At 47.6% G+C, this 19,171-nt stretch overlaps 1 protein-coding gene across 2 annotated transcripts in view; it reads right to left on the reverse strand.

The window, feature by feature from the left end:
- Positions 1-3,547: 3,547 nt before the first annotated feature.
- LOC134949325 (cytochrome P450 2C23-like) overlaps positions 3,548-19,171 on the reverse strand; it is a 90,773-nt gene continuing 75,149 nt past the window's right edge. For both annotated transcript variants that reach the window (XM_063937823.1, XM_063937822.1), the window contains exons 8-9: positions 11,166-11,307; positions 3,548-3,902 (exon numbers count right to left, since the gene is read on the reverse strand). In XM_063937823.1, the coding sequence (XP_063793893.1) occupies positions 3,721-3,902; positions 11,166-11,307 (324 nt within the window). In that variant the 3' untranslated portion in view covers positions 3,548-3,720. The remainder of the gene's footprint in view (positions 3,903-11,165; positions 11,308-19,171) is intronic.

The raw sequence follows: 19,171 nt of genomic DNA on the forward strand, positions 1-19,171 counted from the left end.
TATAAGGTGCTCTACTGTGTCGTAACGTATAGAAAGCGCACTACTGTGTGGTCTAATGTGAATAAAGAGCAATATGGTGTGGTGTAATGTGAATAAGGAGCAATTCAGTGTGATGTAATGTGAAAAAGGGACACTACTGTGATGAGTAACGTATATAAGGTAAAGTGGTACTACTGTGTGATGTAATGTGAATAAGGGACACTATCGAATTATAAATTGTGAATAAAGTTGCACTACTGTGAGGCATAAGTTGAATTGTGGGTACTATTGTGTGGCCAAGCCCCTTGCCAGCAAAAACACATACCTTTTTGGGGTGTGCGCCGAATGTGCACACTGTTCTTATTTAAATTACAGTTGGTAGGAAAACAAAAAAAGGACTGCTATGGGTGGGGGGTGATGGTGTTGGGAAAGGGGTGCACGGTCAGAGGCGGAACCAGCTGAGGTGCTAGGGGGCACCAGCCAAAATCTTGCCTAGGGCATCATATTGGTTAGGGCTGGCTCTGAGTGTCTCGACAACTCATTTGTATTGGAATGTATTACAGAGACTGCACATGATTCAGTGAGTTGCCAGAAACTCAGTGCTGGCAGACCAGAGCTGGTGACTCATGGAGGGAGACAGGGAATGACTCAGTCCTCTGGGAGTTGGCTCAGCTAGTTATTCAGCTACAGTGATTGTGCAGTGCAGTGCATCTGGGGGAGGCAGCTGCTTATGCACTGATTGTTAATAATATATTAACATAGTACCAGTGTTATGTTGATATATTATTAATAACCAATTATTGCATACTAGTTACTGAATATGCACTTCTGCATACCCTCCAACTGTACCTTTTTAGCAGGTACAGTACCTTTTTTATGGTCTGTACCGATTTTTGTCTCTACAAACTTCTATTGAAAGTATAGGAAAATGGCGTAACCACGCCCCCTTTACCCGTGACCACGCCCCCTGTCCTAATTTGTACCGATTTTTAATGTATAAAATGTTGGAGGGTATGCTTCTGGCGGAGGAGTGAAAGCTTAACAGCCATGAAACACATATAATTCAGTCACAATCACATTGAGCAGGAACAGTGAGCACTGAGCTGAGAGCCCTGTACCAGAGGGGCTCCACCTCCTGCAGGCTTATGTTGCATGAATCAGATCCATCCACTGAGTCACTGAGTCTACTAGGGAGGCCAATCCCGGGCCGTTTTTTCAATCCCGGGATTCGGGATTGAAAAACGGTCAATCCCGGGATTCCCGGGATCCCGGGATTGCAGTAGGGACCAGTGAAGGTTGTAGGGAGCAGCGCTGGAGGGAGGGTGTAGGTAGTGGTGCGGGAGGTAGGGAGGGTGTAGGTATTGGTGCGGGAGGTAGGGAGGGTGTAGGTAGCGGTGCAGGAGGTAGGGAGAGGGTAGGTAGCAGTGCGGGAGGGTGGGTGTAGGTAGTGGTGCGGGAGGGAGGATGTAGGTAGCGGCGCGGAAGAGTTGGTTGCGGCGCAAGAGGGAGGGTGGGTGTAAGTAATGACACTTACTATTAGGCGGGCGGCCACGGCAGCCATGGACTCGGGTGCATTTCAAATGAAGCGCCGGTCGCCAGCCAACCAGAGCTGGCGGACCGGCAGCCAATCAGGGAAGCGGTCACAGCAGTGGCTCCTGATTGGCTGCCGCTGCTGCGGCAGCTTTCCTGATTGGCTGCTGAGCCGCCAGCTCTGATTGGCTGGTGGCCGGCGCTACATTTGAAGTGCTGCCGCGTTCAGCTTGTCCATGGCTGCCGCGGCCGCCCGCCTAATAGTAAGTGTCATTACTTACACCCACCCTCCCGCACATGCACACTGTAATCCCTTGAATCCCGGGATTGGAAGCTCCAATCCCGGGATTCAAATCCTGGCATTTTTGGGCCCAAATCCCAGGATCCCGCCGTTCCCGATCCCGGGATTGGCCTCCCTAGAGTCTACACAGTGTGCAACTGTCTCTACTCACAGGCAGACTCAGGAAGGATGAATGACTCAGGCACAGCAGCGCAGCACTCACTGACTGGTGAGTCATGACTGCTCTCTCCCCCCTCCCACTGGGTGTCACCTGGTATTTCCGCTGGCCAATCACAACGACACACTGAGTTTCCTCCCTCTGGCTGAGAGAAGCTACTGCTGCAGCTGTTTCAACTCACTAAACTGTGAGTGACTCAAATCATTCATACTTCCTGATGATCTGAGTCACTGTGTTGAGACAGCGAGTCAGTAGCCATCTCTACTCACAGGTATCAGCTCTCCTGTGATGCGGCATGCTGCAACTATTCACAGCCGGCAATCGCTTTATTAATTCCTATGGACGTTTGTGTGCATACGCACATGCTAGTCATGCAGGAGGTCAACCCTAATTTCTGACTTAGCGATGCAATTGATTTGCAATCGCATTGCTCGCCAACGATTATCATGCTGGGTGGTCTTGCCCTGTGCTGGGCCGCCCCCAGCATGTAATTTAATCAGTATCAGATTCTGCTTTTTAGCAGAATCTGCAACTGATACTGAATAGGGTACTAGAAACAGTGTTGCCAACCAGTTGTGCTGCAATGGTACAGTATGTTGTTATTATTATTATTATTATTATTATTATTATTTTTATTATTTTCCTATTTAGCACAGCAGTGTCCTGTGTCCATTCTCATACAGAAATTTGATCGGTAAGATGAGTGTAAAGTGATTGTCTGGTTATTGTGTAGAATGGTACTGAAACCGATAGAAATCTATCCAGTCTTAATTAGTCACAGTATACCTAAACACCACTTTCCTAAAAGCCCCAATCCAAGACTGGTGATTACTCCAGCAGCAGTAGATATGTCAAAGGCCAACTTCATGGAAACAGCTTGAAACTCTTTACTACTGTATTTTACACCAAAGGCAATTGTTTTCTTTATACCAAATCTATAATTTCACCAAACCGTTTACAATGTTTTCCTAGGGAACATGAAGCAGAAATTACTATTAAACACAGAGGACAGGAGTGTACTGTACAGTAAGAGAAAGGCCAAGTTGTCAAAACCGTGGCCCTGATTCAGTATCAATTGCAGATGTCCAAAAATAGCAAACGGGTGATTTTCGGACATCTGTGCATGCACTGTGGCTGCACAATGCATGCGCAGACTTTTACTTTGCCATCGCTTCCCGGTAGAATTCGATCAAAATTTGATTGACAGCAGTGGGCGGTGGAGGGGCAGCAACGCAGCATTTGGGGGGGTGTTCGCACCATTAAAGGGGTGGCCATGTGATGACACGCGTGGCCGCTGTGAGGTAAATCATAGTGCTGGGGCACCTGCATATGCCGCCATGTTGCATATGCAGGGGTTCTACCGGTAATCCGCTGCCTGTACTGCAATTGACTTTTTAAGTGCCGTCGTATCACAGGGTGGCACTTCTCATGCTGGGCAGCTTTACCCTGCGCTGGGCGGCCCCCAGCATGAGATTTTTTCAGTAGCATATTTTGCAATTTAGCAATGTCTGCTACTGATGCTAAATTAGCTCCAGTATTCATTGTAACATGCTTAAGAAAACAAAGCAACACCACAATAATTTTATTGTGTTGTGTATTTTTATTTTTCAAGTTATTCCATTTTTAAGGTGATATGTGCTCATGAAAATGGGAACTGGAAATACATTTTGTTATTGAAATAAGAGCTTCACCAGAGAGGCATAGCAAGGCAGTTGTGTTGTGTCAATGGATCTAACATACATTAAGTACTTGATCAGCGAGGGACCACAGACATCTTATAGGGCATAGGTCGAGAACCATTGGTCTTTGGTTCTGGTGTTATATTTATGTTGTTGTTGTCCAATGTAGTCTTCAGTGTAAACCTTTGCAGTATAGTGGTGAGGAAGAGGAAGAGTTCCATCCGAGCCAGACCCTCCCCCATACACATGCGTTTCCCTGGGGAGACAGAATGAAACATAAGTTGTACAGTAATACGGATTCAGATTAGGTAAATGGTACTTACCTGAAACTATTTAAAAGACGACTTTTAGGATTATTTTTATGAACCGTAATAATAAGATTTTAAACCTACCGGTAAATCTTTTTCTCCTAGTCCGTAGAGGATGCTGGGGACTCCGTAAGGACCATGGGTATAGACGGGCTCCACAGGAGACATGGGCACTCTAAGACTTTAGATGGGTGTGAACTGGCTCCTCCCTCTATGCCCCTCTTCCAGACCTCAGTTATAGAACTGTGCCCAGAGGAGACGGACAGTACGAGGAAAGGATTTTTGTTAATCTAAGGGCGAGATACATACCAGCCCACACCATACACACTGTACAACATGGTATATACTAAACCAGTTAACAGCATGAACAAAACAGCATCAGGATCTCAACTGTAACATAACCCCTATGTAAGCAACAACTATATACAAGCCTTGCAGAATTTGTCCGCACTGGGACGGGCGCCCAGCATTCTCTACGGACTAGGAGAAAAAGATTTACCGGTAGGTTTCAAATCTTATTTTCTCTTACGTCCTAGAGGATGCTGGGGGCCCCGTAAGGACCATGGGGATTATACCAAAGCTCCAGACCGGGCGGGAGAGTGCGGATGACTGCAGCACTGATTGAGCAAACATGAGGTCCTCATCAGCCAGGGTATCAAACTTGTAGAATTTTGCAAAAGTGTTTGAACCCGACCAAGTAGCTGCTCGGCAAAGCTGTAATGCCGAGACCCCTCGGGCAGCCGCCCAAGAAGAGCCCACCTTTCTAGTGGAATGGGCCTTTACCGAATTTGGTAACGGCAATCCAGCCGTAGAATAAGCCTGCTGAATCGTGTTACAAATCCAGCGAACAATAGTCTGCTTAGAAGCAGGAGCGCCAACCTTGTTGGCTGCATACAGGACAAACAGTGCCTCTGTTTTCCTAACCCGAGCCGTCCTGGCTACATAAATTTTTAAGGCCCTGACTACATCAAGGGACTTGGAATCCTCCAAGTCACCCGTAGCCACAGGCACCACAATAGGTTTGTTCATATGAAACGATGAAACCACTTTAGGCAGAAATTGAGTACGAGTCCTCAACTCTGCTCGATCCACATGGAAAATCAGATAGGGAAAAAAGTGTACTGGTGCTAGTAGAAGTTTCTCCAATGTTAATAACAAAAACGTGGATGAATTAAAACATATAAATAATTTATTCACTAAACAGTAAATATAACATATCACTTAAAAGCAATAAGATTGGGCATAGATTGAAGCTGAGAATCAGAATAAAAATAGCTGCTAATATGCATCCACATGTGATCCCGGACTGAAAAATAAAGTTCCCTGGGGAATAATGTTGTTTAAATACAGCTGGTGTTACCCATTGTGATGGAGTCCTCCAAGTGCTTGAAAAGTAGCAGCAGGCAAGCTGTGGTGTTTTGTACAGAGGCTGATTATCTCCAATCGGTGCTGTAGTAGTGCAGTCCCACAGAGAAATTTCCAAGGCAAGGAATAATCGTATTAAAAGTCCTCACTGAGTGGAGTGCATGTGGTGATGGTAGCTTGTCAAGTGACAAGCTGCCATCACCACATGCACTCCACTCTGTGAGGATCCAGACATGGACTTTTCAAAATCAGATAGGGCTCTTGTGAGACAAAGCCGCCAATTCGGACACCCGCCCCGCAGATGCCAAGGCCAACAACATGACCACTTTCCAAGTGAGAAACTTTAATTCAACTGTTTGAAGAGGTTCAAACCAGTGTGATTTAAGGAACTGTAACACCACGTTAAGGTCCCACGGTGCCACTGGGGGCACAAAAGGAGGTTGGATGTGCCGCACTCCCTTTACAAAAGTCTGGACTTCTGGGAGAGAAGCCAATTCCTTCTGAAAGAAAATAGATAAGGCTGAAATCTGCACCTTAATGGAGCCTAACTTTAGGCCCATATCCACTCCTGTCTGTAGAAAATGGAGAAAATGACCCAGCTGAAAATCTTCCATAGGAGCATTCTTGGCTTCACACCAAGATACATATTTCCTCCAGATACGGTGATAGTGCTTCGCCGTTACCTCCTTCCTAGCTTTGATTAAAGTAGGGATGACTTCCCCCGGAATACCTTTCCTAGCTAGGATCTGGTGTTCAACCGCCATGCCGTCAAACGTAACCACGGTAAGTTTTGGAACACACAGGGCCCCTGTTGTAACAGGTCCTCCCTGGGAGGAAGAGGCCACGGATCTTCTGTGATCATTTCCTGAAGATCTGAATACCAGGCCCTTCGAGGCCAATCTTGAACAATGAGTATTGTCTGCACTCTTGTTCGTCTTATGATTCTCAATATTTTTGAGATAAGTGGAAGTGGAGGGAACACATAGACCGACTGAAACACCCACGGTGTCACCAGGCCGTCCACCGCCACTGCCTGAGGGTCCCTCGACCTGGAACAATACCTCCGAAGCTTTCTGTTGAGGCGTGATGCCATCATGTCTATTTGAGGAAGTCCCCAACGACTTGTTACCTCTGCAAAGACCTCTTGATGAAGTCCCCACTCTCCTGGATGGAGATTGTGCCTGCTGAGGAAGTCTGTTTCCCAGTTGTCTACTCCCGGAATGAAGACCGCTGACAGAGCGCTTACATGATTTTCCGCCCAGCGAAGAATCCTGGTGGCTTCTGCCATTGCTGCTCTGCTCCTTGTCCCGCCCTGGCGGTTTACATGCACCACGGCTGTGACGTTGTCTGACTGAATCAGAACGGGTAGGTTGCGAAGAAGATTCTCCGCCTGTTGCAGGCCGCTGTATATGGCCCTTAATTCCAGCACATTGATGTGTAGACAAGCCTCCTGGCTTGACCATATTCCCTGAAATGTTTTTCCTTGTGTGACTGCTCCCCATCCTCGGAGGCTCGCGTCCGTGGTCATAAGAACCCAATCTTGAATGCCGAACCTGCGACCCTCTAGAAGGTGAGTACTCTGGAGCCACCACAGGAGAGAGACCCTGGCCCTGGGGGACAGGCTTATCCTCTGATGCATCTGTAGATGGGACCCTTACCACTTGTCCAGAAGGTCCCACTGAAAAGTTCTTGCATGGAACCTGCCGAACGGAATGGCTTTGTAGGCCGCCACCATCTTTCCAAATACTCGAGTGCATTGATGAACTGACACTCTTTTTGGTTTCAGCAGGTCCTTGACCATGTTCTGGAGTTCCTGGGGTTTTTCCATTGGGAGAAAAACCCTCTTTTTTTCCGTGTCCAGAATCATGCCCAAAAATGACAGCCGAGTTGTCGGAACCAACTGCGAGTTTGGTAGATTTAGAATCCAGCCGTTTTGTTGTAGTACTCTCAGGGAGAGAGACACGCTTTTTAGTAACTGATCTTTTGATCTTGCCTTTATCAGGAGATCATCCAAGTATGGGATAATTGTGACCCCCTGCTTGCACAGGAGCACCATCATTTCCGCCATTACCTTGGTGAAAATTCTCGGGCCGTGGAAAGCCCAAACGGCAACGTCTGAAACTGGTAATGACAATCCTGTACAGCGAATCTCAGCTACGCCTGATGAGGAGGATATATGGGGACATGAAGGTATACATCCTTTATGTCTAGTGACACCATAAAATCCCCCCCTTCCAGGCTGGAGATCACTGCCCAGAGAGATTCCATCTTGAATTTGAACCTCTTCAAATATAGGTTTAGGGATTTTAGATTCAGAATTGGTCTGACCGAGCCATCCGGCTTCGGGACCACAAACAGGGTTGAATAAAACCCTTTCCCCTGTTGCACTTGGGGAACCTTGATAATCACTTGTTGTTGACACAGCTTTTGTATGGCAGCTGAAACTATTTCCCTCTCTGGGGGAGAAGCTGGCAAGGCCGATTTGAAAAATCGGTGTGGAGGCACATCTTCGAACTCCAGTTTGTAGAATTGGGATACAATTTCGACCACCCAAGGATCCAAATCCGACTGAACCCAGACTTGGCTGAAGAGTCGAAGATGTGCCCCTACCGGTGCGGACTCCCGTAGCGGAGCCCCAGCATCAGGTGGTGGATTTGGTAGAGGCCGGGGAGGATTTTTGTTCCTGGGAACTAGCCATAGCTGGTGTTCTTTTCCCTCTACCTCTACCTCTGGTGAGGAAGGAAGAGCCACGCCCCTTTCTGAACTTATGAGACCGAAAGGACTGCATCTGGTATTGAGGTGTTTTCTTTTGCTGTGGGGAAACGTAAGGCAAAAAAGAAGACTTACCCGCGGTAGCTGTGGAAACCAGGTCCGCGTGGCCCTCCCCAAATAAAACTTCTCCCTTGTAAGGCAAAGCCTCCATATCTCTTTGAGTCAGCATCACCTGTCCATTGACGGGTCCACAGAGACCTTCTAGCAGAAAACTGCCATGGCATTGGCTCTTGAACCCAAAAGCCCAATATCTCTCGCATCTTCTCTCATATATAACGCTGCGTCCTTGATGTGACCTAAGGTCAACAAAATACTATCTTTATCTAGGGTGTCAATGTCAGATGACAAGTTATCTGTCCAAGCAGTAATTGCGCTACCCACCCATGCCGACGCTACTGTAGGTCTGAGCAGGGCTCCCGTAGTCGCATAAATTGATTTTAAGGTAGTTTCCTGCCTGCGATCCGCAGGATCCTTTAGGGCCGCCGTGTCCAGGGACGGTAGCGCCACCTTTTTGGACAAGCGCGTGAAGGCCTTGTCCACCGTGGGCGAGTATTCCCACCGTAACCTGTCCTTTGAGGGGAAAGGATACGCCATAATAATTCTCTTGGGAACCTGCAGTCTCTTGTCTGGCGTTTCCCAAGCTTTTTCAAATAAAGCGTTCAGCTCATGAGATGAGGGAAACGTTACCTCAGGTTTCTTTTCCTTAAACATGCAGACCCTCGTGTCAGGGACAGAGGGATCCTCTGTGATATGCAAAACATCTTTTATTGCAATAATCATATACTGAATACTCTTGGCCACTCTTGGGTGCAACCTTGCATCATCATAGTCGACACTGGAGTCGGAATCCGTGTCGGTATCAGTGTCTGCTATCTGGGTAAAGGGACGTTTATGGGACCCTGAAGGATCTTGTGACACAGTAAAAACCATGGATTGACTCCCTGCTTTGTCTTTGGACTCTGCTTTGTCCAATCTCTTATGTAATAAAGCCACATTAGCATTTAAAACATTCCACATGTCCAACCAATCAGGTGTCGGCTGTGCCGACGTAGACACCACCATCTGCTCTGCTTCCTCCCTAGATGAGCCTTCCGCTTCAGACATGTCGACACACATGTACTGACACCCCCACACACTCTGTGATATATGAATATGGGGACAGACCCACAATAAGGCCCTTTGAAGAGACAGAGAGAGAGTATGCCAGCACACACCCAGCGCCACTAGATACTGAAACAAAGTCCCAGCCTGTACAGCGCTTTATATATACAATTAGCACCAAATAAATGTGCCCCCCACTCATTTTTGCCCCCTGTTACTTGTTCAGCAGGGGAGAGTCCGGGAGCAGCTTCTCTGAAGCATGCTGTGGAGAACAGCAAGGACGACACCTGTGTTCTGACCCTCTGGAGCTAATGGTGTCCAGTAGCCTAAGAAGCAGAGCCCATCAGTCCAGGAAAGTGGGTCTGCTTCTTTCCCCTCAGTCCCACGAAGCAGGGAGCCTGTTGCCAGCAGTGCTCCCTGAAAATAAAAAACTTAACAAAAGTATTTTCAGGGAAACTCAGTAGAGCTCCCCTGTAGTGCATCCAGTCTCCTCTGGGCACAGTTCTATAACTGAGGTCTGGAGGAGGGGCATAGAGGGAGGAGCCAGTTCACACCCATCTAAAGTCTTAGAGTGCCCATGTCTCCTGCGGAGCCTGTCTATACCCATGGTCCTTACGGAGTCCCCAGCATCCTCTAGGATGTAAGAGAAAAATAATTGGTTGTTCTGTACAAATGTATATATTTTATGTAAATCACTTGCTTTTCTAAGATAAACAGCAACAGTAGAACAATTTATAACAATCTATAACACTAAAAAAATGTCCTACTGGACACTAACTGCTAGCAAACATGCCTGTGTACTTGCCTACGATGCTCATAATTATCCTGGGTCAAATATGCCAGTTGTGAACAGTTTTTTTAATTGTCTAACCATCTGTATGGGTATAACTGCATTGCTCTAGGTGGCATATTTATCATCTGATACCTCCATGCACTATGCACACCCAGGGCTGCCATCAGAAGGTCAGTTTCGGACTGGGTCATCTGGGGCCCACCGGGGGAATGCAGTGGTAGGGGTCCATGCTACGGGTGTGGCCAGCCTCCGGGAGGGGAGGGAGTCGTCAGCCAACAGAGGCTTGGCTAACCATTGGAGAATGTATGGTCTGGGACCCTTTATATATATATATATATATATATATATATATTCCATGCATGATAAATTACCAGATTAATGCACTAAAGAAAATACACCACATTGCTGTGCATTATAATGTAACATATGCAGTGCTATTATTCAGCAGGATCCAGCAGGAGCTCAGTTCCTGAACTTCTCATTAAATATGACCTAATCAGGAACCCTGGTCACAGTTGGTACTAATGTACGGAGCTCACACTGACATGTGGACCCATTATCCCTGATGATCCAAGCCACAAACTGTTTCTTATTCTTAGGCAGACATCTGTATTTGGTTTATAAAGCAGTTCACTGATAGGAACATTGATGCAGGCTGCTCCCTGTTAGATTATAATGAGCATCACCAGCAGAGCTGGATTGATATGGGGGAATGTGCTTTACCTGCCCTGGACTCCTCTATCTCAGAGGCTTCAGTCTAGCCCACATACATTCATCTTCCCTCTCTCTGTCCCCACCCCAAGCTCTCCTCCTTAATTTTTCTCCTCCCCCATTTCCATCTGGCTGGACTACTTACATAGTAATGTACAGTAATAGAGCTACTCTTAAATTCCGCAGTTGTGCTTATGTCACCTCAGGTGTGCCTTTACCTACTTGTTAGTTGTACCTGTGCCCCCTTATCTGTGCCTCTTCCACTTTCCCCATTTGTCCCTCTGCCTTCTGTACAAGCATTGTACGCCAAATAATTTGTATATATTTGTTTAATTCTTAATAATTTTTGCACAATATATGTAATATAATATATTTGAACTGTCATGATGCGTCAAAATCAGTAATGCCAAAATATAATCACAATTTCACTTTAACCAGTTATAACTCAAATAGTATAACATGTTTGTACCTGCAGAAAATGGCATGAATGCATCACTCTTCTTAAAGCCACCATTCTCATCAAGAAAGTGCCCAGGATCAAATTTTGTTGGGTTCTTGAACTGTTTGGGGTCTTTCAGGACGGAGGTCAGGATTGGAAACACCAAGGTACCCTGAAAAAAAAAAAATATATTTTTTCCACCATGAAATATGTGGGCATTCTAGGTCTTTGAAGGTGCAGGGCTTTGGTGGTGACCAGAAAAAAAATATCAAAGGAAAGCATGAAAATTGGTTAGATATGGGCAAAAAAGAACGAAGAGAGGATACATATTCTTATAGATAAAGCAATTAATAATAATAATAATAATACTTTATTTATTTATTTATTTATTTAGCACTTTTCTTCAATAGAACTGAAGGTGTTTAACATATAGTGTGTGTAACATAATAGGTTTACGTTTTTAAAAAAAATACAGAAATCATGAACATAATACTAAGGTGTGGCAAATATTTTGGGTCATCAATTCCAAGAATTATTTATCCTACACACAGGGCTGGCCCGAAGCTTTTGTAGGATATGCAGGCCGCATAGAGTGACAAACAGTAGAGGGCGCTGCTGCAGACAATGAGTTACCGTTACTCACTCTCTGCAGCGCCTCCCTCCTCGGACACAGGCTGCTTTCTGATAAAGGCCCGGCTGTGTGACCTCTCAGCTCCCAGCCTTCTCCCGATGCCGGGAAACAGGGAAAGGGAACAGCACAGCATGTGGTGATGATGGAGAGCTGGAGCTGCCCTATGACAGAGGTGAGAAGGTACTGTATGTGCCTCTGCATGGCTGCCAGCTTTCCCTACACAATGTGTGTGTGTGTGTGTGTGTGTGTGTGTGTGTGTGCGTGCGTGCGTGCGTGCGTGCGTGCGTGCGTGCGTGCCAGTCAGTGCCCCCCTGGTCCCTGTACAATGTCCATTGTCACTATGTCCCTGTCACCCCTGCCTCACCAGTCACCCACTAACTCCCCATCACCCCTGCTTCACCAGTTACCTATTATCTCCCTGTCACCCATTATCGCCCTGTACCCTTGGGGGTACAATTGTATGGCCATGTTTTCATGTGAGACCACATCCAATTTTGTGGCACATGCCGAAAGTTTAAACCATCGAGGGGCAACAAAATGTATTTCTGCTTACTAAAAAAATAAACTCGGGCCGGCCCTGCCTACACATGAAGGATCCAGGTGAGGCACACCACATTGAAATACACCAGGCAGAATAGGCTGGAACCGAGACACATAATGGGGAGTTAAAAATACTCAGTGAGATCCTTGCAAAATCATCAGAGCCATTCATGTTCATTCTTTACAGCAGAGCACCAGACAGGGCAGAAACGTTGTGCGCACTACAATGGTTGCAATTTGTGATAATCAATACATGGAAATAACGCATACAATGATAAAATATAGTCACAGAGCCTAATTCAGACCTGATCATAGATGTGTGAAAAAACCGCACATCTACGATCAAAAACTTTGACATGTGGAGTGACGCCCAGCACAGGGCAATTCCGCCCCACATGCCGGGTCCTGCCCACCCCCACCCCTTTCACACCTGCTGAGTAGCTACCCGCCATGTTTCTGGCCGCGGTGGATGCGTGATGTCACACGCAGTCACTGCGGCAAACGGTCCAGACATGCCTGCGTTGTCCGGACCGCGCCCTGAAAACGCTGCCGCAATGCCACCGACATGCCCCGCGACCGCCTCTACTTGTCAATTAGGCAGAGGCGATCACACAAGTAAGATGCCGTCGCATCTCACTGTGTGCGCACGTGTGGTGCGGCTGCTGTGTGTGCGCAATCTTCACTGGGCTTCAGCCTGCGTACACTGCCACTGCAGTGACTACGTCTGAATAAGGCCCACTAACAAGATACCTTCTGCATAAATAGTTCAAAGGGTTGTTCATCCTGACCGTGAAAGTACTGGTAGAGGCAGCCATCTAGGGTGGCAGGATGATCAGTTCATAGAAGTGTAACATACAGTGGTAAATTACAGAGAAATTAGAAGGAACAGCAGGTTGAAGCAGTGCCGCAACTAGACATTTTAGCGCTGTGTGCAAGAAACAGCAGCGGTCCCCCCCCCCCATATATACAAAACAGGGCCAATGTGCGCCGTAGACGCGTGCCAAAAATATAGTGGTGGGCTTCATGGGGAAGGAGTGTTGCCACAGAGCTCCCTTTTACACAGTACAGCAGGCAGAGTCCACCTTTTACACAGTACAGCAGGTAGATGTTAGGGTCTCCTGCCCTGTGCTGCCACGTCGTCATAGCAACCGGGAGACAAGTGCTAGCGGAGTAACCTGAGCGCAGCTGATACTCCGGTTCGGGTCTTTTGCTGTGCAGTGGTTATAGGCTCTGTGCATGGCAGGGGATCCGGTGCTGGTTTTTGTGCTCGCAGTCTGTGAGGTCTGAGTGGGGCGTGGACAGCACCTGCTTTATAAGGCCTCTTCTCAGGGTAAGCAGATGCTGCTGAATTTTTGTTGGTTAGTCAGTTTCTGAAAGTTAGCCAGTACTGTGTAGCTTTGTATTTGTTTGTTGCTTACTGCAAATAGGCCTGGGGATTTGGTATTACACTCTGCCAATCCAGACCTAGCAGTAAGACTGGAGTCAGTCGTTTAGCTTGCTGGGGTTCTGTTACTACTCTGTGAACTTAGCAAGTTTGCGGCTGTATTCTAAGACTTGCCTGTCTAATCCTGTCTCACTGTGCTAGGTGTCAGGGGTCAGTTTAGTGGCAGTAAGCTGAACCTGTGCACTGCAAGTGAGAATTAGGATTGTGGAGACTCTCCTTGTGTCTATCATTCCATCTCTGACCAAGGAGTTTACTGCCACACCCGTTGGTAACCCTTTAGGGTTTTGCTGTTGCCCTTAGCAACAGCATTTCGGGTTCTCTACGTATTAAAACACAACATCTTGCTTTTCCCATCTGAGCAGTTCTAATACAAGGGAGATACCCAGTTCCTTAGCCTCTGGGCTTCTCTGTTCACTTTGTGTGTATTTTGTTACCCTATCACCTTCTGTGTACGTTATGTCATATTCCCCAGTCTGTCTCTGAGTCCATTTGTTTTGCATAACAGTTCAAACACCAGTACATTCCTGCAGGCACTGGAGTGCATAACAGTCCTGACACCAGTACTTTCCTGCAGGCACTGGTGTGCATAACATATTCAGCAGCCTAATACTCCTGTTGAAATTTTGTGGGAATATGGAGCATACCCCTCAAAATACGTTGCAACAGGTGGTCGATCAGGTGCAGGTCCTGACTCGACAATTTAATGATTTGTCCATTAAAATGCACACCTCCCAGGCTGCTGGCGGAGCTCCCGCAGCAGCAGCACCTGCAGGGGTTAAGGAGCCGAAAGTAAATCTCCCGGATCGTTTTTCTGGAGATCGCTCGCAGTTCTTTTGTTTCAAGGAGAGCTGCAAGCTATACTTCCGGCTTAGGCCTCAGTCTTCTGGGTCGGAGATTCAGCGGGTGGGCATAGTGATTTCCTTGCTACAAGGAGACCCACAGGTCTGGGCATATGGGTTGCAGCCTGACTGTCCGTCGCTTAAAAGTGTTGATGCTTTTTTTACGGCACTGGGCATGTTGTATGATGACCCTGACAAGACGGCCTAAGCCGAGGCTCAGATTTCGATCCTTAAGCAAGGGCGAAGGCCAGTTGAGGTTTACTGTATGGAGTTTCGGAGGTTGGCCCATGATACCCAGTGGAATGACCCAGCCCTGAGACACCAGTACCGAAGAGGTCTATCTAACCAGATAAAGGACCAACTGGTACAATATCCCTTGCCTGATAGCTTGGATCAGCTCATGCAGTTATCCATCCGGGTGGATAGACGGCTGAGAGAGCGTAGGCTTGAAAGGGAGACTGAGATTTCCTTCCTTCCCAAGGGAACCTCAGACTCTGAGGAATTTTCCGAGGAGCCTATGCAGATTGGGGCTACCCGCCTCTCCTCGCGTGAGAAGACGCGGAGGAGACAGCAGGGGTTGTGTTTGTACTGTGGGAATAAAGGTCATGTGGTAGTATCATGCCCAGAAAAGCCGGAAAACTTCAGGGCCTGAGGGTGATGGGAAATATCCTGTCAGGCCAGAAGTCAGAATTTCCCAAGAAGACTTTTATCATTCCGGTGACCTTGAAGATCCTCGGTCAAACTGTCAAGACTAAGGCCTTTGTGGACAGTGGGGCCGACGGGGTTTTTATGGACCGCCAATTCGCCCTGAAACACTCTGTTCCCTTAGTACCCTTGGCATCGGAAATTGAGATTTGTGGGTTAAACGGGGAACCATTATCCCAAGGTAAAATTACCTCTTGCACTAGCCAGATTTCTTTGTTTATTGGAGCCACACACTCTGAAAAATTGTCCTTTTATGTGACTGTCTGTACTTTTGCCCCATTGGTGTTGGGGTTACCCTGGTTAAGGGCCCACAATCCTCAATTTGACTGGGTCTCTGGGGAGATTCTTAGTTGGGGTACTGATTGTTTCAGGAGTTGCTTGAGCCTTCCAGTCAGGCTCTCGCAGCTAAGTTTGCCAGGATTGCCAGGGTGTTATGCAGATTTTGCGACGTGTTCTCCAAAAAAGTTGCAGAGGTACTACCTCCCCATCGCCCCTATGACTGTGCCATTGATTTGTTGCCAAATGCTAAGCTTCCCAAGAGCAGGTTGTACTCCCTGTCACGTCCTGAGACTCAGGCTATGGCAGAGTACATTCAGGAGAACTTGGCTAAGGGATTTATCAGACCTTCACAGTCTCCAGTTGGGTCGGGGTTCTTCTTCGTGGGTAAAAAGGACGGTTCGTTGCGACCCTGCATCGACTTCAGAGAATTGAACTGTATCACGATTAAAAACTCATACCCACTGCCTCTCATTTCGGTCTTGTTTGACCAGCTTCGTACTGCCACCATTTTTTCTAAGATTGACCTACGCGGTGCGTACAATCTAATCCGAATAAGAGAGGGGGATGAATGGAAGACTGCCTTTAATACCCACTCAGGGCATTATGAATATTTGGTGATGCCTTTTGGGCTCTGTAATGCCCCGGCAGTCTTCCAGGATTTCATGAATGATGTGCTCAGGGAATATTTGGATAGATTCTTAGTTGTATACTTAGATGACATCCTAATCTTCTCCCATTCCCTGGAGGAACATCGGAAGCATGTACGCTTAGTCCTCCAGAAACTCAGAGACCACCGGCTTGGGGCGAAGCTGGAGAAGTGCGAATTTGAAGTTCAGCAAATCGCATTTCTAGGATATATTATCTCCCCAGAAGGTTTCCAAATGGAGGGTTCCAAGGTACAGGCAGTCCTGGATTGGGTGCAGCCCACTAGTTTGAAGGCGCTTCAGCGTTTCCTGGGCTTTGCGAATTTTTATAGACGATTTATCGCTGGATTTTCGTCTATAGTGGCGCCCTTGGTGGCACTCACTAAGAAAGGGGCGGATGTTGCTCACTGGTCTTGTGAGGCTAAAGCGGCTTTTGCCCGTCTCAAAAGGGCATTTGTTTCGGCCAAGGTACTGCGACACCCAGATCCAGAGCGTCCTTTTGTGGTGGAGGTGGATGCCTCTGAGATGGGTATTGGGGCAGTGCTTTCTCAGATGGGAGTGTCTGATAATCGCCTTCATCCCTGTGCTTACTTTTCCCGTAAATTTTCACCTGCCGAGATAAATTATGACGTGGGTAACCGGGAATTGTTGGCTATTAAGGATGCACTCGAGGAGTGGAGACACTGGCTTGAGGGGGCTAAGTTTGTGGTCTCAATTCTCACTGACCATAAGAATCTGGCATATTTAGAGTCAGCGAAGCGTCTCAATGCCAGGCAGGCACGATGGGCTTTGTTTTTTGCTCGCTTTAATTTTTTGATAACATATCGCCCTGGGTCAAAAAACATCAAGGCTGATGCGCTCTCGCGGAGTTTTGTTCCAATCCAGGAGACCACCGAGGAGCCGTTGCCCATTGTTTCCCCATCATGTATTAAAGTGGGCATTACCCAGGACCTCTTATCATTAGTCCTTAGAGCACAGGAGCAGGCTCCTCCAGACCTTCCGGTAGGTCTTTTGTTTGTGCCTCCTAGGTTAAGACAGCGAGTGTTCCTGGAATTCCATGCCAAGAAGTCTGCAGGTCACCCGGGTATTGCCAGAACTCGGGAGTTGCTATCTAGGGCGGTGTGGTGGCCCTCGGTGGCTAAGGATGTGGATCAGTGGGTTCGGGCATGTGACATCTGTGCCCGAAATAAGACTCCTAGAGGGGTTCCTGTTGGCCCATTACATTCACTCTCTATCCCATCTAAGCCATGGACCCACATTTCAATGGATTTTGTGGTGGACTTGCCCAAATCCTCGGGGATGACAGCCATCTGGGTTGTCGTTGACTGGTTTTCGAAGATGGCGCACTTCGTTCCACTGGTTGGGCTGCCATCGGCCAGACGCCTGTCTGAATTATTTATGCTGCATGTTGTGCGTCTCCACGGGTTGCCACTTGATGTGGTCTCTGACCACGGATCCCAGTTTGTGGCCAAATTCTGGAGGGCATTTTGTTCCGTTCTCCAGATTTCTGTCAGCTTGTCGTCGGGCTACCATCCGCAGTCTAATGGGCAGACTGAAAGGGTGAACCAGTCCTTGGAGCAGTTCCTCAGGTGTTATGTCTCCAAGTGTCAGACTGACTGGGTTGCTCATCTGTCCATGGCGGAGTTTGCCTATAACAACGCGGCTCACTCTGCTACAGGGATCTCTCCCTTCCTTTGTGTGTATGGGCATCATCCTAAGGCCAATTCTTTTGACCCCCTGGACTCCACGCCTGGTGGTTCCTCTGTGGTTTCGGTCCTTAGAGGTATTTGGCGGAAAGTGAAGAAAGCCCTTGTGTCTGTGTCATTAGTGACCAAAAGGGTTTTTGATAAGCGGAAAAGACCCTGCAGCTTCAAATTAGGAGACTTCGTCTGGTTGTCTACCAAGAATTTGAAGTTGAGACAGCCATCTCATAAGTTAGGCCCCCGGTTCATCGGCCCTTATAAGATCACCAGGGTTATCAATCCGGTGGCATTTCAGTTAGATCTGCCCCGTTCTTTGGGTATCAATAAAACATTTCATTGTTCCCTTTTAAAAGGGGCGATTAGTAATCCTTCTTCCAGTGGAAGACCTTCCCCTCTTCTGATACGTGGCCAGAGGGAGTTTGTTGTTGAAAGGATTCTTGACTCCAAGGTGGTTCGGGGTCGGCTGTCATTTTTGGTGCACTGGAAGGGGTATGGCCCGGAGGAGCGGTCGTGGGTGCGCAGTTGTGATCTTCATGCCCCCAGACTGATACGCTCTTTCTTCTCGCAGTTCCCCGATAAACCCGGTGGTAGGGGTTCTTTGACCCCTCGTCAGAGGGGGGGTACTGTTAGGGTCTCCTGCCCTGTGCTGCCACGTCGTCATGGCAACCGGGAGACAAGTGCTAGCAGAGTAACCTGAGCGCAGCTGATACTCCGGTTCGGGTCTTTTGCTGTGCAGTGGTTATAGGCTCTGTGCATGGCAGGGGATCCGGTGCTGGTTTTTGTGCTCACAGTCTGTGAGGTCTGAGTGGGGCGTGGACAGCACCTGCTTTATAAGGCCTCTTCTCAGGGTAAGCAGATGCTGCTGAATCTTTGTTGGTTAGTCAGTTTCTGAAAGTTAGCCAGTACTGTGTAGCTTTGTATTTGTTTGTTGCTTACTGCAAATAGGCCTGGGGATTTGGTATTACACTCTGCCAATCCAGACCTAGCAGTAAGACTGGAGTCAGTCGTTTAGCTTGCTGGGGTTCTGTTACTACTCTGTGAACTTAGCAAGTTTGCGGCTGTATTCTAAGACTTGCCTGTCTAATCCTGTCTCACTGTGCTAGGTGTCAGGGGTCAGTTTAGTGGCAGTAAGCTGAACCTGTGCACTGCAAGTGAGAACTAGGATTGTGGAGACTCTCCTTGTGTCTATCATTCCATCTCTGACCAAGGAGTTTACTGCCACACCCGTTGGTAACCCTTTAGGATTTTGCT

The sequence above is a fragment of the Pseudophryne corroboree genome, chromosome 8 (genome assembly GCF_028390025.1).
Source record: "Pseudophryne corroboree isolate aPseCor3 chromosome 8, aPseCor3.hap2, whole genome shotgun sequence".
Taxonomy (NCBI): Eukaryota; Metazoa; Chordata; class Amphibia; order Anura; family Myobatrachidae; genus Pseudophryne; species Pseudophryne corroboree.